The sequence below is a fragment of the Pteropus medius genome, unplaced genomic scaffold (assembly GCF_902729225.1).
Source record: "Pteropus medius unplaced genomic scaffold, Ma_sr-lr_union100, whole genome shotgun sequence".
In the NCBI taxonomy this organism is placed as follows: domain Eukaryota; kingdom Metazoa; phylum Chordata; class Mammalia; order Chiroptera; family Pteropodidae; genus Pteropus; species Pteropus medius.
In genome coordinates this window covers 15,291,758-15,309,874 of record NW_024344240.1, presented here as the reverse complement: position 1 = coordinate 15,309,874, position 18,117 = coordinate 15,291,758, and the positions used below count along the sequence as shown (strand labels likewise).

The 18,117-nt window shown below is 31.0% G+C and overlaps 1 protein-coding gene across 16 annotated transcripts in view; it reads left to right on the top strand.

Annotated features, from left to right (window-relative positions):
- Window positions 1–18,117, top strand: part of CEP290 (centrosomal protein 290) — an 86,960-nt gene that overhangs the window by 18,730 nt on the left and 50,113 nt on the right. For 15 of the 16 annotated variants that reach the window (XM_039869000.1, XM_039868995.1, XM_039868999.1 and 12 more), the window contains exons 13-26: window positions 1,042–1,165; window positions 4,908–5,080; window positions 5,777–5,939; window positions 7,406–7,506; window positions 7,579–7,666; window positions 8,654–8,766; window positions 9,942–10,034; window positions 10,311–10,395; window positions 11,018–11,160; window positions 14,046–14,210; window positions 14,596–14,745; window positions 16,371–16,486; window positions 17,586–17,688; window positions 17,779–18,009. In XM_039869000.1, the coding sequence (XP_039724934.1) occupies window positions 1,042–1,165; window positions 4,908–5,080; window positions 5,777–5,939; window positions 7,406–7,506; window positions 7,579–7,666; window positions 8,654–8,766; window positions 9,942–10,034; window positions 10,311–10,395; window positions 11,018–11,160; window positions 14,046–14,210; window positions 14,596–14,745; window positions 16,371–16,486; window positions 17,586–17,688; window positions 17,779–18,009 (1,848 nt within the window). The remainder of the gene's footprint in view (window positions 1–1,041; window positions 1,166–4,907; window positions 5,081–5,776; window positions 5,940–7,405; window positions 7,507–7,578; window positions 7,667–8,653; window positions 8,767–9,941; window positions 10,035–10,310; window positions 10,396–11,017; window positions 11,161–14,045; window positions 14,211–14,595; window positions 14,746–16,370; window positions 16,487–17,585; window positions 17,689–17,778; window positions 18,010–18,117) is intronic. The other variant, XM_039869001.1, reaches the window with a different exon arrangement.

The window sequence follows — 18,117 nt, the reverse complement described above, 5'->3', positions numbered from 1 at the left end:
GGGGCTTGCACTATTAGTTATGTAATAAAGACTTTGACCATCCAATCCCATGAAAAAATTAGAATTAAGTTTCGTGTTAGGATAGAATTATTTCTATGTATGTTGATGCAGATAATACATTCATTGCTTTGACTGGGAATTATTTAATATGAAACTATTAAAAACTTTTAGAAATTTAAAAATACCTTAATACTCTTATTAAAGTTTATTATATTGTACTCTAGTGCTGAAATATCCTATACAATGTGAAATTAGCTAAAAGTGTGGTTATAATGTGACTGTATTACATAAAGATTTCATTTTTAGTACACATATGTTCATATAGAAAGAAGTTACATTTTCATTATCTGTACTCTTTATTCATAGTACAAAAGAAGGAAATTTAGGAAGTATTTGGTGAATAAGAACGATTTTAAGGGACACATACATATATATTTTAAAATATATATATATATAAATATAAAATATAATATTTATTTATTTATTTATTTATTTATTTATTTATTTATTTATTTTAACCCTTACAGCACCTGGTGTTCCTAGGTGGTCTCCCATCCAAGTATTAACCAGGTTGGACCCTGCTTAGCTTCCGAGATCAGGCGAGATTGGGCACGTTCAGGGTGGCATGGCTGTAGACTACATTTTTTTTTAACAAATATTATTGAGTGAAATACTACAGAGTTAATAAAGTAAGAGAGAAGGCACAGGGCAAACATAAACATACAAAAGGTAAAAAGATGGAATTGGATAGATAACTAGGAAAAGTAACATAAAAATAGTTCTAAGAAGTCGCAAATATTAAAGAGTTCTAGAATTCCTATTTGCTGGAGCGTTAGCCATTATCTTTAAATATTAGAGTGATAGCAGTGTATATAATGTTGTATAGTGCATTTAAGGTATACAAAATAGTAAAAGGCATAGTTTTGACCCACGAAAAATATATTATACGACCTCGTTAAAAAGAGTAATACCTACTTTTTTTCTTTTAAAATGTTAATACTTATGAAGAGATAATATATAATATTTAAAAATAACTTATAGGGTATACAAGAACGAGACAGTCAAATTAAGATGCTCACTGAACAAGTAGAACAATATACAAAAGAAATGGAAAAAAATACTTTTATTATTGAAGATTTGAAAAATGAGCTCCAAAGAAACAAAGGTAATTGAATATTTTTTAAGTATATAGTTAGTTTATATACTGCTACATTTTAAAAATATTTTTATTAAAATCACATGTCAATAGATATATTATTGATTTTTCTCTATTTGAATTTTATTTTCAAAAAATTGTTCTGTATACTAACTACTTTATATATGATATTAGTATTTAAATTTGTAAATGATAGGTTTTTTATAATTTTTCTCTGATAAAAATTACATTAAATCTATTACCAGATTGGCTGTATGGAAGAAATGAAATATAGTGGTATAATTTATTATATTTATTAACCCCTCTTTATAATTAACCTAGAATGGAAGAGAATAGAGTTTTGATCAATGTAGCAGCATTGCCGATAGTTTTCAGAAGTAATTTGACTTGGCAGCATTTGACTTAACCTTACTCAACTTAATGTCTTATCATATTCTTCCTACTCTGGGTTACATGCTCTGAATGTAAGCCTTTAAAAACATCACTGGTTTTATATTTCCACAGCACTACATACTATAGTTATTTGAGAGCACATTAATGCAATCAAGTCATAATGAGTTCATGATGTATTTATTATAATTGCTGAAGATAAAAAATAAGGCACAGAGGGGAAGTAGCAAGTGAATCTATGTGTATGTGTGTAATTGTGAGTGAAATAATAGTGGTGGTAGTTGGTTGTAATTTAGTTAGGCAAAAGCTTCACTGAGGAGATATTGGAACAAAGACTTAAAGGAGGTAAGGGAGTGAGCCTTGCAGATGTCTCCAAACTATATAGTACTATATAATAGTACTACTCACACAAACTGGGATAGTGCAAAGGCACTGAAACAGGAGTATACCAAGCCTGTGTGAGGAACAACAAAGAGGCCTTTATGCCTGAGCAGAGTGAGAAAATAGGGCAGTCGTAGGCGATGAGATCAAAGAGGCCATATAATGTAGGACCTTACAGTTCAATGTGAGGAATTTGGCTTTAATTTTAAGTGAGAAGGACCACCAAAGAAAGTTTCTGAAGATAGTAGTGATATAATTTGATCTAGGCTATGTCTGCTATAAGAATGTAGGAGTGGTAAGGACAGAAACAGAGACTTGTTAATAAGACTGTTGCAATAATATTAATAATAAAAATAATAACCTCTGGAGAGGTGATGGTAGCTTAGAACAAGGTAATAGCAGTGGAGTTATGAGGTGTAGTTAGTTCTGAAAGTATTTTGAAGGTGATAAAAATGGAATTTGTTTCCAGATATAGGATGTGAGAGAAAGTTTTCAGGACTTTCAGTCTGAACACTGGGGAGGGCTGTGGAAAGATCAGGTTTAGAGATGATCAGCTACTTAGTTAAACAGGACATGTAAAGTTTAAGATGCTTATTAGACATCTGAGTGAAAATGTTAAATAGGCCCTTGTATATAAAAGTCTGAGGTTCAGGAGAATAATCTAGGCTAATGATATAAACTTGGGAACCATGTGCATAAAAATGATAGCTGAAATCAAGAGGCTGGCTGAGATCATCAGGGGAGAAAATATTGGTAAAGAAGAAAAGTCTAAGTACTGAGCCCTGGAATACGTTTACTTTAGAGACTGCGGAGATGAAAACGAACAACCAGAGGAGACTTTAATGGCCAGAGAGATGGGAGGAAAGCCAGGGACATGTAGGGTTCTGAAAACCACACGCGGAATGTCATCAAGGAAGAGAATAAGCAACTATGTTCAGAGCTGTTTTCATTGCTGCTAGGTCAGTAAGAGCACTGAAAATTATTTGACCATTGGATTTAGCAGTGGTCATTTTTGGTTTAAGAGAATGGTTTAATATGAAACAACAAATATAGAGACTTTCAAACATAGAACTGTTTTTATGAAGTAAAGGAGAAAAATAGAGCGATTGCTTGAGGGGGAAGAAGGGTGAAGAAATGTTTTTCTTTTTAAAATGGAAGAATTAATGTTTCTAGATTAAAAGAAAAGATCTATTAAAGAAGAAACAATTGATGAATTGATGAAGCAGGGGAGGGAGAGAACTTCTGGAGCAATATCCTGCGAAGGCAGTGGGATGGTAATCTAGTATTCTAGTGGAGTAGTTGGTCTTAGGAGCACAGAGCATTCATCCACAATAACAGAAAGGAAGGTGAATTACATAGATACAGATGTAGGTGGCTGGATTGATGTCCTGATGGTATGAGCTTGTAGAACTTCTCTGTTGATTGTTTCTGTTTTATCAGTAAACAAAGAAATGAGGTTCTTGGCTGAAAGTGAGGATGGGGGATATGCATTAGAAGTTTGAGAAGAGAGTAGAAAGAGAAAGTATGAAATGGTCATCTGGAAGAATGAATAGACTAGGGAAATGTACGATAGTTGTGAAACACCAAGGCCCACTTGATATATGTATTTCTATATGTGTGTTTTATGTATGTATTAGAATTATACTTCGACAGTAGTTTAGACTATTTTAAAAAAAGAATTGACATTATAGATTTTGCATATTCCAGCCACCAGGAGAAAAAGTGGTGGTTGATCTCTGCTATCAAGTAAGGAAGAGGTCTTATCTAATGAAACTTCAGTTAGTCCATAGTCATTTGACCCCTAAAACTCACAGAAGGTGTAATGGAATATACTGTTTTGTTTAACTTGTAAATATGACAGCTAATGGTTTTCTCTCTTCATTGGTTAGGATTAGGTTTAGCTATCAGAAACATCTGAAAAATGGGAGCAAAATTATGATAGAAATTTATTTCTCACTTGTACAGTGGCAATTAGGAAGTGACACTTCCTAATTCTAGACCATTGTATAAGGGTGTTGCCTTCATTTGGCTTATCCAAAATGGAGTTTTACTTCCACATCCATAATGCAAACAGCAGGATGAAGGAAGAGGGGGCAAGAAGCAAAGAGCACATCTGGATAGGCAGGTAAATATTGTGGAATAACTCAGCTCTGTCTCCAGCTAGGCTGGAGCTCTGTCTCCAGCTAGGCTGTTCTCTCCAGAGAGCAGGGCTTATTTCTTACACACATGTGATCTCCCACACTAGTACAATGCCTATACATAAGTATATGCCTTATAAATCAGTAGATGTTTATTACGGACGAATATAAGAATTATTTGTGTCAAGATATTTTAGAATGATAGGAATACTATATTTTGGTTTAGCAACAATTTTATTATTATAAAATAATATAAGTAGGGATTTTTTTAGCTACTTTAAGACTAAGTTTAGCAGCAGATGACAAGATAAATGTAATAATGGTTTAAACAGAATAGAAATGCATTTTTCTGTGATAGAAACAAAGTTGAGGCAAAGTTGAGGGTTAGTGTAATAGCTGCACAAATATTAGATAACCTTTATCTTGTTACTTCACCTGTCTCAACAAGTGATTTCGTCTCATGTTCTAAGAAGACTGAGTTCCAGCCTCAATATTGCATAATTCAGCTGGCAAGAGGGAGGAAAGAGAAAAGAGATTCACTTCTCTCTTTTAAAAACATTTCTTGAAATATGCACATGGACATTCTGTTTCTATCCCATTACTCACATGACCACACATAGCTGCAGGAGTATAAGTGAAAATTTAGTGTTTATTTCCAGTGGCCAGTTAAAAATGCATACTTCTATTGCAGCGGACAAAAGGGTGGTTGAATATTAGGGACAAATAGCTGGCAGTCTATTTTAGTGACATACCAATTTTCCTGCTGTCCATATTGGAACCAGTGATTTAAAAGAATAAGTAGTCAATTCAATTTGTTTATGATTTTTATTTTTACCCTACAGGAACATCAACACTTTCTCAGCAGACTCATTATATGAAAATTCAGTCTAAGATTCAAATTTTAGAAGAGAAAACTAAAGAGGCTGAGAGAACAGCTGAACTGGCTGAGGCTGATGCTCGGGAAAAGGATAAAGAACTAGTTGAGACTCTGAAGCGATTAAAAGATTATGAATCGGTATGTATTTTTATCTTACCAATCAAGGACTTTAGAATTATTCTTGCCACTCACAGACGGTTCTGTGCCATTTACTGGGTAAATTTGAAAACATTTCAGAAGTATCTTAATGATAAAGCTTATCCTAATTGATTTATACTAAACTATTCAAGCTTTTGGGTCGCACTTACTTTTCGGCAGGGGAATTGTTTTCAAACTATTCCTGCAGTTAGTCAGCTTTGATGAGGCAGCAAGATTAGATTCTTTGTAATCTGTGTCATTGTGACACCACTGGTTAGTTCGATAAAAGTTACATCAGGAACAGTTTTGTTGCTTACATTGCCAATACGGCCTAACTTTGTACTTTTATATTTTTAAATCTGATTACCACTCCGGCAACTAATGACTTATATATTGTAATGGTATCACTGATTCACCCCTTCTATTCCTTTTCTATGTTTTATGAAGTGTTTTATATGTAATATTTTGAATCACTTTGCCATTAGGATGCTGTACTGGGAAATTTTAACTGTTCTATTTTCCATCATTATTACTGGATTTATTTTTTTTAAGCACAATAAAAAATACAGTTTAGTGATGTAAATCTTAGGTACATATGTACCTCCCCTCAGACTTAATAAGAAAATAAATTCATGCATTTGATAATTTATTCAAGTAAACCATGTTATATTGAAATTAGATTGGATATTTCTCTAGGGAATATATGGTTTAGAAGAAGCTGTAATTGAAATAAAGAATTGTAAAAACCAAATTAAAATAAGAGATCGAGAGATTGAAGTATTAACAAAGGAAATCAATAAACTTGAGATGAAGATCAATGATTTCCTTGATGAGAATGAGGCACTTAGAGAGCGTATGGGTAAGTCATCTTTTAAGGTATGTAGTTTGCTCAGCCCTAACTATCAAGTAACTTAGTTTTTATTTATTATTATTATTTTTAAAAAGAATGCTTCTTTTAAAAAAATAAACTCTTCTTTACAAATATTTAAAACAAATAAAAAGAGCTGTTCTGATTGAAGCTGGATTGGGATTTGATGGGGTTTGGATGATGGGCCTGGAGCACTACTTTATGCTCAGTAATAATTACTTGGTTAAAAAGTGAAAATCTGCTAATACCACATATTAGAAGTTAACCCTTCAATTTTTTTCAACAAAAGTAAGGTCTGTATGACCCATTTTAGTTTTCAAAATTCTCTTGTTTCAGGTGAATTTATGAGGACATTCAGAAATACTATTTAAACCTTTTTAAGATTTTAGTATTTTTATAATTTAGACTGCTTAAGTTTTTCTTTGATTATTTTAAGGTTGCTACAGATTCTAAGAAGTGATTGGTCAATATAGCTTGAGAGTTTGTATATTGATTTCAATAAACAGTTCATTAGTGAATATTACTAGTTTGAATGTTATGACAATCTTAATTGTTACTTTAAAATGAAAATAAAGGTCTAAATAAAGATTTCATTATACTTAATAAATACCAGTTAATGCTTTCTTAGAATTGAAATGTAACAATCTGTAACAACTAGTTTCTAGAGAAAGGAAAAATCAATATTTTACACAGATTTTTTTTTTATGTGTGAAAAAGTATCTAATTAGGACCCATATTCACACTAAGACCTCAAATTAGACTTCTGATTGTTTGACCTGTCAGATCACTGCAACTTAAATCTAGAAGTTCCTAAAGATGATTGAGCTATCCAGATTCACAAATACCAGATTTTTTATATTACAAAATCGTAAAGTTTGATTTATAATTACTTGAGATAATCCTGATATCTGATTTTCAGAGCATAGCTGCCTAAGTAATATGAAGTTAGGAAATGGGCTCACTGGAAGTGTCAGACTAGTTATGATAATATTCTTGATACTGATATTAATAATGACTATTGTGTGCCAGGTACTGCACTAAGTATTTTATTTCAGTTATTTTTATTATACCCCTGACAACAAGCCAAAAAAAAAAAAAAATACACTGTATTATCCCTATGACTTAGTTAATAGTTGAAAGTTGGAATTAAACCGCTCTGTTTTATTCCAGAGTTTCTATTCTTAATTGTTTTTATAGTACCTCTGTTACAGCCACACATGGAAAAGACAGATCCTAATACGTTCTGTCAAGATTTCCATTAATAATTGTTACACTATTTAAATTTGAGAGATTACAATTCAAACATCAGGAAAATGCTTGCACAAAATGTACCATTTTTAGTGATACTGACTAAATAAATTATAACCAGTTGTTTGATGATAACCAGTTCCTCTATTAAGTTTTTGTAGTTCATTTGAATGTTGATAAGGTTTTCATCATACTACTTTCTATTTTAGGCCTTGACCCGAAGACAATGATTGATTTAACTGAATTTAGAAATAGCAAAAGTTTAAAACAGCAGCAGTACAGAGCTGAAAACCAGATTCTTTTGAAAGAGGCAAGTGCAGTAGTCAATTGTTTATTTTCCTGGTTGAACTAAAGAAAAATACTAATAGTTTATACTTTATAGATTGAAAGTCTAGAAGAAGAACGACTTGATCTGAAAAAAAAAATTCGCCAAATGGCCCAAGAAAAAGGAAAAAGAATTGCAGCTTCAGGTATAGTCAGTTATTTCAAACCTTGGAAAATGAATTGTCTGGATCTGAAGTTTTCTGTATGTTAGAAATATTATGTTAGAAATATTATTGCTATATTACTGCGATTCTGATACAGGTTTAATAAATGAAAATGAGATGGCCTGATGGACAAAAAGTATGAGTGTTATTGGGTTCAGTCCTAAATCTGAAACCAGTAAAAAAAGAAAAACAATAAAACAAGTGAACAAAAAACAAACTTCCGAATCATAGACTTTTGAAAATTTATAGTAGTTTCTATTAATTTCTATACAACTTCAATAAGGTGTGATTAGTAATAATAAAACTTAGTAATTTTTATGTTAATATATGTTACTGTTAATATTTTCTCTGTCCTTAGCTATGCATTGAAAACTTTCTTTGTACATTATTCTTTACTACGTAATATTTTGTGGAATAAAAATGAAGATTTTTATTTGTTTATTTTACATGGATAAAGATAACACTTGGTTAAGTTTTTAAGTAGCTATTAAAGACCATAGGGAAGGAATTTTTTTAACTTGGCGCAAGTCCATAAGTACCTATAAATAATAGTATTTTTTCTGTGTTTATTTGTTTTTGGTTTTTTAGCATTATGGTTTCTACAATGCATCAACAAATTTCTAGAAGGGCAAAACTTTATAAATGTATTAACCAGTTTGACTCATTATTCTTGTCTATTTTCTTTATATGTGCCTTTTAACTATTTTAGTATAAATTAATACTTTAATATATAGAATGGGCAAGGAATTGTATAGAAGATAAAATTTTTATTAGTTTCTCATATTAATATCTTATTAAAAGTGTTAAATCAGAAGGTTGCATAGTCACCATGTGTCTCAAGGATTTTGGAAATAATTATTCTGCCTTTTGTTTGAATTAAAACTTGATTCTAGTTTTTAAGGATTAAAGTATTGGAATAATAGGAGAATTATTTTTATGTTTCTAATTTGTTATATCTTTTATATGTAGGATTAACTATTGAAGATCTGAACCTAACAGAAAACTTTCTTCAAGAAAATAGAATGGGAGAAAGAAAATTTGATTTCATGAGCCTCAAAAATATAAGTGAGACACAATCAAAGGTAAACAGTATTTGCTATGGCAAAGAGAATAAAGAAAAATGTTATCAGTTCTTCCATTTCTGCCCCATTATCTCATTTTGGACATTGCTTCTTTTTATAGCTGTTAAATAAAAAATGTTTTCTTATTTAAAAAATCTGTTGTTTCAAAGATTGATTAATGAGACATTATTTACTCTAAATACAGATTAGGAGTTCAGATAAAATAGAGCTGCTGCATAGGAGAGCATCATTCAGTATTCCACAGTCATATCAGAAAGTGCCAGAAGAGAATATGACCATAAGATCATTATCAAGAATGTTATCTGAAATTCGACATAGTGTAGAAAGTGAAGTGGATCCTTTTGTCTCTTCAACTAGACATTCTTCATCCATACAAGTAAAAGATAATAATTCACCTCCAGAAACTATTACAATAAGGGAGATTTTTAAAGCACCATGTCTACAATCTTTAGGAAATCTAGAATCGTTAGTCAGTACCTTTAGTAGGGAGAGTCATGAAGAAATAAACAACTACTTATACTCTACTTCTGACAACTCTGTGAAGAAAGTGTCAAGAAGCTGTCAGGCACTTGAGAAGACTAGTGTCACACAAAAGAGCAATTCATCTTTACAAGCCTTATCAACAGCTTCAGACTTAATGAGAAAGTTATCACTTAGGCAAAAATCTGCAATATTTTGTCAACAAATTCATGATAATAAAGCTGACATGGATAAATCACAAGTAGCAACATGGGAAGATGAGCAGGTTCATACCCAGATAAAATGTGCTGATATCAGTTTGAAAGAAGATAGAAGAAAAAATGAAGTACCCTTACAGACAGAGATTTTGAAAAGTAAACTTGACGTTAATCTTTCAGACTCCGTGCCTATTACCACACAATCAAAATTATCTCAAATAGATCCACTTGAAAATCTTATAGAACAGCTACGGAGAGAATTAGTATGTCTCAGATCTCAGGTGAGCTTTCCTCCAAATTATATTCCTAGGATTGCTTTTTTATTAACTCTTTTTAATTATTTCCCTAACAGAGTTCTATAAGTAATAATTACAATAAGATTTTTTTATGTCTCTGCATTAACATTCATTTATGAACATTCTATATTTAAAAATCAAAAAATGCAATACATTTGATATGAACTCACTGACTTGCCTAATTTATTAAATATTTCTTTAGAATGAAGTCATAGCACAGGATTTATTGATCAAGGAAGCACAGAGTAGAAATGCAGAAATTGAGCTTGAACGTCATAGAAGCCAGGCAGAACAGGTAGTGTAAAGGCGGACCATTAAAAGACATGATTGTAGTACTAAAGACAGAAACTTTCATTATACCTGTTTGCTTTTTGCCATGGGTGTTGAGGGAGGGAGAAGGGGGAGGAGGATTACCTTCTGTTGTACATTTTAGATTTTATGATTGCTGCAATGTCTCTATATCTTGTTTTTGGTGTGGTAAACCTCAGTTAATCAACCTTTTTAAAACTTCAAAACTGTAAACTGAAATTTTGTAAAAAAATTAATTTTATTCTGTTTATGTTTTGTTTAGAACGAATTTCTTTCAAGAGAACTAATTGAAAAGGAAAGAGATCTAGAAAGAAGTAGAACAATAATAACTAAATTTCAGAATAAATGTAAGTTACTGTTAACTCTTATTTATCTATATTTATTTATCCTATACTGAAAATCATAGGTTTGAAAGGACTTTAATACATTCTCTGTTTTCTAATCTCCATAATGTGTAGATATTAGTCTCATTCATCCATTTGGTTTGCCTTGCTATATTCATTTTCAGAGGATATTCTTAATCTGAATTTTTTTGTGATAAGTAACTGTTTTTTCTCTTGTTCTCTAATGAAAGTAAACAAGTTTTTAAAACATTTAATGAGTAATCGGGGAGATCGCTTTATAAATTACATAAATGTCTAACCATTGTACTGTATACCTGAAACTAATATAAAATAATGATAAAAAATTGTTTAAAATTTTTAATATAAAGTGAAGGCAAAGTGTGCTTACAATTTATTTCTTTGCGCTATGAGATTTATATGTATATGTATATGATTTCAATAGATATATCATTTAGCTCAACTATGCATGTATTGGATTTGTAGTTGAACTTTTTTTTACATTTATCTGTATTGCATTTTAAAACTGGGTTATTTTTACTACATGTGAAATATTTGTCATCTATATAGAATAGTGTAAATTGTGAAAAAGATCTATTCATTCAATGAGAAAAATATGTTATTTTAGTAAGAGAATTAGTAGAAGAAAATAAACAACTTGAAGAAGGTATGAAAGAAATATTGCAAGCTATTAAAGAAATGCAGAAAGATCCGGATGTTAAAGGAGGAGAAATATCTCTAATTATTCCTAGTCTTGAAAGACTAGTTAATGTAAGTTATTTTTTCATATTAATGGTTTTATTTTATTGTTTCATCACTTTAAAGATGTTGTTCCATTGTCTACTGGTCTCTATAGTTTCTGTTGAGACATTTGCTGTCATTTGAGTCATTATTCCCTTGTATGTAATATGTATTTTTTCTTAGGCTGCTTTCAAAACTTTTTTTTTTTATTTGATTATTACCACTTTGACTATAATGTGCCTGTGTGTGTGTGTGTGCGCGCACACGTGTGTATATTTGTATACATGTATATGTATCTTGTTTGGGGTTTGCTGAGCTTCTTGAATCTGTTTACTTATACTAGTCACTGCAGTTGGGGAAGTTTTCCACCATTCATTTCTTCAATTATTTTCTCCTACTCCATTCTCTCTGAGACTCTAGTGAAGGATGTTAGACCATTTTGATACTATCCAAAGGTCTCTGAGACTATTCATTTTTTTCCCCTAATTTTTAAAATTTTTTTCTTCTCCCAATTGTATAATTGCTATTGATTTTTCTTCAAGTTCACTGATAACTTTTCTTTGTTATTTTCATTCTTCTGTTTCAAGGGCCAGCCTGAGACCTGGCAGAGTTTTTACACATACTTCGACACTCCCTTTTATTGACTTTTTCCTTTCTTTCTAAGATTCCTCTATCATTTTCTTATGCCTTTGGGCTCTATCTTCAGGTTTTCTAGGTCAGATGATGGGGTCACTGCAACTGCAGTCTGTCTTCAGAATAAAGCCTTAAAAATGGCAAATTAATTCCTTGCTGGTCCTTTCAAGTTCCAAGTCCCCTCCAAAATCTGCTTGCTTTTATTTCCTAGAACATTTAATTAGTTGTTTTTGTATTTACTTGTTAAATGAGGGAAGGTAGGTCTGTTAGGACCTTATGACATAAATCTACAAGTGTAATAGAATGTAGTAAGAATATTTTAAATACCTAAAGACTAAAGCATTACTACAGGGAATATTTTAGCAATCAAATAATATTCTACTTATATTTACCATATAGGGACTTAAAAACTTTACAGTATTAATGAGTGTTACATAAACTTGAATAAAATATACATTTTAGATTCAGTTTCTTAATATGTCACTTAATCTGAACATATTTAGTATTCGTTACTATATTGTTTTCCTAATTTCTGCTTAATTTAAATAGAAAAAATCTTAATGTTTATAGAATTGCTTTTTTAATGATAGCTAGTCAATAGTTGAAACACTACATTATTAGCAGAGAGAAGGAGAGGTACTGGTATGTTAAAAAGTTTCTGAGGCAAGAAAATCATTTGACAAAATTTATGAGGCCCGTTTGATTCCCTTTATATGTTACTCATTCTGACTTTGTTTCTCTGGTTGACAGCTGCTTTGCTTCTGCTACTTTGAATGTCTAAAATGATTCTTGCTTTCTTATGTGAACATCTTTTGTCTATGATGCTACCCACTACCACCAATACCATCTCAGATCGAATTTTATTTTCCAAGGGGAACTCTACTTAGTGATCAAGTACACAGAATGAATAGCACAGGAAATTCTAACGTATTTTACTTGGCAGCCTCTGGCCTCCCCAGGACCACTGCTTCCATGGGTTTTATTTGCTTCTCTTCTGGGTTGTCATTACTTTTTCTGATTGATATGCCCTTTCTCAAATTTACAAATGACCTAATAATGCATCCTCAAGGAAATATTCAGAATCAGTGACACTTTAGATTAGGTAATTCTGGTTATTGCTACATTTTTCAGTGTCCTTAATCACCATTTAATTCAGTCTTATAATACCAAGAAGCCACATAGACAACATGGTGCTATTTTTTAGCAAAACAACTAACTAGACTACCTTGTCCATCAGCGTACTTTCTTATACCTACTTTTGTCTTCCTGATGTCTCCTTTGAATTAGTATAACTTATTATTCCACGTGGTCTGCTCTTATCTCCTTAGGATAAAGGCTTATTTTTATAAATCTGCTGCCTGGAGTTAAACCCCAGATCACTCTCCTGAGTAGATTACATTTAGTTTTACTCCTCTTACCACTTTGTCTCTACATTCATTTCTGAAGCTTTACTTTGACTTTAAGAGTTTATTCCATATAGTTCTTTTAAAGTCCAAATATATTTACATATATGTATTATGTACATATGTACATGGCTATGTGTATATTTATGCATGCCATTGTTGGAGAATTAGGCTAGTGAAGGTGCTTTGATAATTTAATATTTGACATTATTTTTGCCTATCCAGCACTCTTGGATAATACTATGTTATCATACTTAGCTTTTGTTATCATGTATGCTTCAACTGTGTGATGTTACAATGAAAAATTCATTTAATTGAATGTAGTAGCTATTTTATTCCTTTTCTCATGCTTTAAATTCAGATACTGTATAGTTTCAAAACATTTACTTATCTCTTTCATTTCGACTGTATAAAAACCTTGTGAAGTGGACAGAGCTAACATTATTTACTCTTCTTTAGAGATAAGGAAACTACGGTATAAAGAAATCTAAGTCATTTGCCTAGCTAGTAAGAGATTAGTTAAGATTTGAACTCTAGTCATCTTACTCCTTTTTGGTTATTTTACTAGTCTACCAGTCTACTAAGATTAGCTAAATGTTTGTTAATTGTTATAATGAAGTAATTACTATGTTTGTTAATTGTTATAATGAAGTAATTACTATGCTTGGTTCACATAAGGTTCTTATGAATACCGATGTAAGTTAAACTAGAATTTTATAAATTTAAATTCATTAATAAATAGATTTGGTATATTTTGTTATTTTGCATGGTAATGGTAATAGTAACATGCTTAAATGTGAATTTTATTTAAAGGTAGATTTTTTCCCTATGATTTAAGTGTTTCTTCACATTTCTTCAATGTAATCTAAAATGCATTAGGCTATAGAATCAAAAAATGCAGAGGGAATCTTTGATGCCAATCTGCATTTGAAAGCCCAAGTTGATCAACTTACTGGACGGAATGAAGAATTAAGGCAGGAGCTCAGGGAATCTCGGAAGGAAGCTATAAATTATTCTCAGCAGTTGGCAAAAGCGAATTTAAAGGTGAGAATTTTATTAAATAAAATAAAAGAAAATGCTAAGCATATGAACATAGGTTTAATGTGATACTTTAAATTTTTTTAAATGACTACTTAATGAGGAAATCCCCCTTGAAATAATTCTTTCAATTTTAAGAAAACTCCTGTTTGGATTTTTCTTATAAATTCAGTGTAAAAACTAGTGCCTTATAATATAAAAGAACACAGAAATCCTAAGTGTATACTGGGCATTTCTAAGTAGAAATTATTATGGTTAAATGAATTCTTGGCAAGGCATTCATATATCTACTTTTTAAAAATATCCAGTAGAAGTGTAAGTTACTGCTTTAAACTTGTCTATCTTTGGGTGTAAGAGATGCAATTCTCATTTCTGAACTGTTTGTTTCCAGGTAGATCATCTTGAAAAAGAAACCAGTCTTCTACGGCAGTCAGAAGGATCAAATGTTGTTTTTAAAGGAATAGAGTTACCTGACGGCATAGCACCATCTAGTACCAATATCATTAATTCTCTGAATGAATATTTAATACATATCTTACAGGTACTGAAAATTTTGCATGTGAATAAGAAAAATAATTGATAACATCTTTTTAAATTTAGTCCGTATATTCCTTTGAATTCTTAGAATATTAACAGTGAGATATACTTCAATGGATTTTAATGTTAGATGGAATGTTACGAATAAAAGCAATTTATTCCATTTATCTGCATAAGGAGCATGTTGACACATCTTGTTCGCATGAGTATTATTCGTATGAAATATATGACTGACAGAATAATACGCAGCTACTATAAGGTAGTAATGTATAAATGAAGTGAGCACTTTTATTTATTGCTAGTTGGAAAAGCAATTTAAATGAATAAAGCCTAATACAGTGTTTTAGTGTATTGATTGATATTGATCATTTTTTGTATTAACTGCAAGAAAAACTTTTTAAAACACATTCACTTTCTTCCCTTTACCCTATAAAGTGATAGTTAATCTATAAGCAAATTAAAAAGGGTACTGCTTGCTCTGTGTTTCTTTCTCACTTTTGCTATGTCATTGTCATTATGAATGGCCTAATGAGAGTTGCTTTCATTATTTCATTTGAAGTGTGAATACCCATGACATCACGTGCATTACAGTATAATTACAAAAGTGTGTTCAAAATAAATGAAAATATGTTTTTGATTATAAACACTTGTTTCTCATTCCAGATAATCTATTTCTGAATAGACTTAAGATAATCAAATTATTGTTTTTATATTTGGGAATCACATTAGTTAATCTTTTTCTGAATACTGGAATTTATGTGTTATCTGAGTCACAAAAGGACAACCTTAACTACTTATTAGAGCATTATTTTATAATTTGTGTTACACATTACTTTTAAATTCATAATTTGAGCATTCTTTATGATTTCTCTCATTCTTCTGCAGTATAGGGACACTGTCAGCAAATAATGGCATTAGGGTATCATCATGTTGCTTGAGATTAGATTTTTTTTTTATATTTATGTAAAAAACATGATAAGTACTGTAGTAGAATAGAGAGCAATGATTGGGCATCTGAAAACTTGTTCAAAGTGGTAAAACAGGTACTTAGACTCTCAACCCTAAGACAGCATAGAGTGAGGGAAGTAGCAAGGCCTTTGGAGTCAGACAGACCTGACCTCCAGTGTTGCATCTGTATATATGTAAAGCATCTGGCATCGAGCTTGGCATATGCGCTTAGAAAATGGTTGCTAATGGTAATGCTAATGAGTTTTAATGTTGAGTAAATTACTTAATCTTTCTAAGTCTCAGTTTCTTTGTCTTTGAAATAAATAATTGGAAAGGATAATTTGAATGAGATGTGTGTATGTATATGTTCACAAAAAGGTATGTGGGGCTGAGTAACTAGAGGTAAGTTTGCAACTACTGTATCTGATCATTTTTGTGGTTACTATCATATGTGATAAAATTAATTAACCTGTTTTATAGTAACACACACATTGCCTCATTCTATAGGCCTTAAACTAAGATGTTAAAAATAAACATAGAAATGATCTGTACTGCTTATGATTGTAGGGACTATTCTCCTTTATATTTTTTTTGATAATCTGTCAGAATATAAATTTCTGTCTTCAAATTTAAAACGTATTCTGATACATTTTTTATTCTTATTTCTAAACCTATTTTTAGGAACTAGAATATAAAGAAAATAAGTTAAAGAATGTGGAAGATTCTCTTGAAGACTATAACAGAAAATTTGCAGTAATTCGTCATCAACAAAGCTTATTATATAAAGAGTATCTAAGGTATAAGTGTAAGCAAAACATTATAAATATAATGGCAGCATTTTCTTATTAATGATTTAAGTAACTAAAAAGTATTTAGATACTTCGTTTTACCCTTCCTTCTTGCCTGTTCCCCTCCACTTAGTCTGTGTCTCAGTTTACTTATCTATAAACTTCTGTGATAATACTTTTTTCATAAGGTTCTTATGAAACAAGTGAATTATATGAAAATGCTTAGATATGAGCATTTTATAAATGTCATGGCACGTATGAACACTTTGTGTCAGCTGTTAGCATTATTTTTCATCATTGCCATCAAATTATTCATATATTTTCATTGGGAACGAATGTGTTTCTCTTTATCTCTGCCATCCCATTTATATCAACAAAATAATTTCCTTAGTAATAATTAGAATACCTGATGAAAGGTGATTTAAACACTAAGGGTGATTATTACCTGATTTAACAAGAAACCCACACAGCTAATTGTAGGGTAGGCCATATTTAGGAGTATTATAGTCTCAGTCGTATTGTCTCCTACTGTGATTATAAAATAGGTACAGGAGTTCAAGGAAGATGGAACCATTTTGCCCATTAAAGAAGAAGGGCATTTTTTTCCCACATAACTTCTTATTTTTGAATAAACAGTTTTTCCAGTGGCCTCTGGCAAACTTTGACTCAGATTTTATTAGCCAGAATTGGGCTAATGAACTGTCCAAGTCCAAACTCTTCAGTGGCAGAGAGAATGACGACACCATAATTGTTTTATGCCAGGCAAATTGCAGATGACTAGAATGCCTCTTGGGTAGGCAACAGTGTCTGACATACCTTCTTTTAGGTCTAATGATTTCTAATTTTGTTTTTATTCTAAATATTTTGCAAGTGTTTGCCACTCAAATTTAAGAGTAAAGTCAGAATATTGAGACTTGATGTCCAGAATATTGAGACTTGATGTCCAGAATGTCCAGAATGGAATTTTGACATTCTCATGTCATTAGGTATTGAGTAGTTATGATGGCTCCTGTTTTATGAAAACTTTTAAATTTCTGTAACTTAAAGTTATATCTTTCTGCATTTTAATGTTATTAGATTTACTCTATTGTCATTTTATTTTTTTAAGTGAAAAGGAGACCTGGAAAATAGAATCTGAAACAATGAAAGTGGAAAAGAGGAAACTTGAGGATCAAATCCAACACGATGCTATAAAAGTAAAAGAATATAATGTAAGTAAAACACTTTTAACATCAATTTACAATATTGTATGAAGTAAGATAGCTAGATTCAACAAGTAATATAAATGTGTCTTTGCACAGAATTTGCTCAGTACTCTTAAGATGGATTCAGATGAAATGAAAAAAACACTTTCAGAAAATAGTAGAAAAATCACAGTCTTGCAAGTGAATGAAAAATCACTCATAAGACAATATACTACTTTAATAGAAATGGAGAGACAACTTAGAAAAGAAAATGAGAAACAGAAGAATGAATTGATATCAATGGAGGCTGAAGTTAGTGAAAAAATAGGACGTTTGCAACGATTTAAGGTAAATCTTTTTTTGTCTGAAAATTTTCAAACGTGAAAAAGAACACTGTAATGAACACCTATCACCTGGATTAATAGTTAACATATATTACATTCTGCCATAATTGCT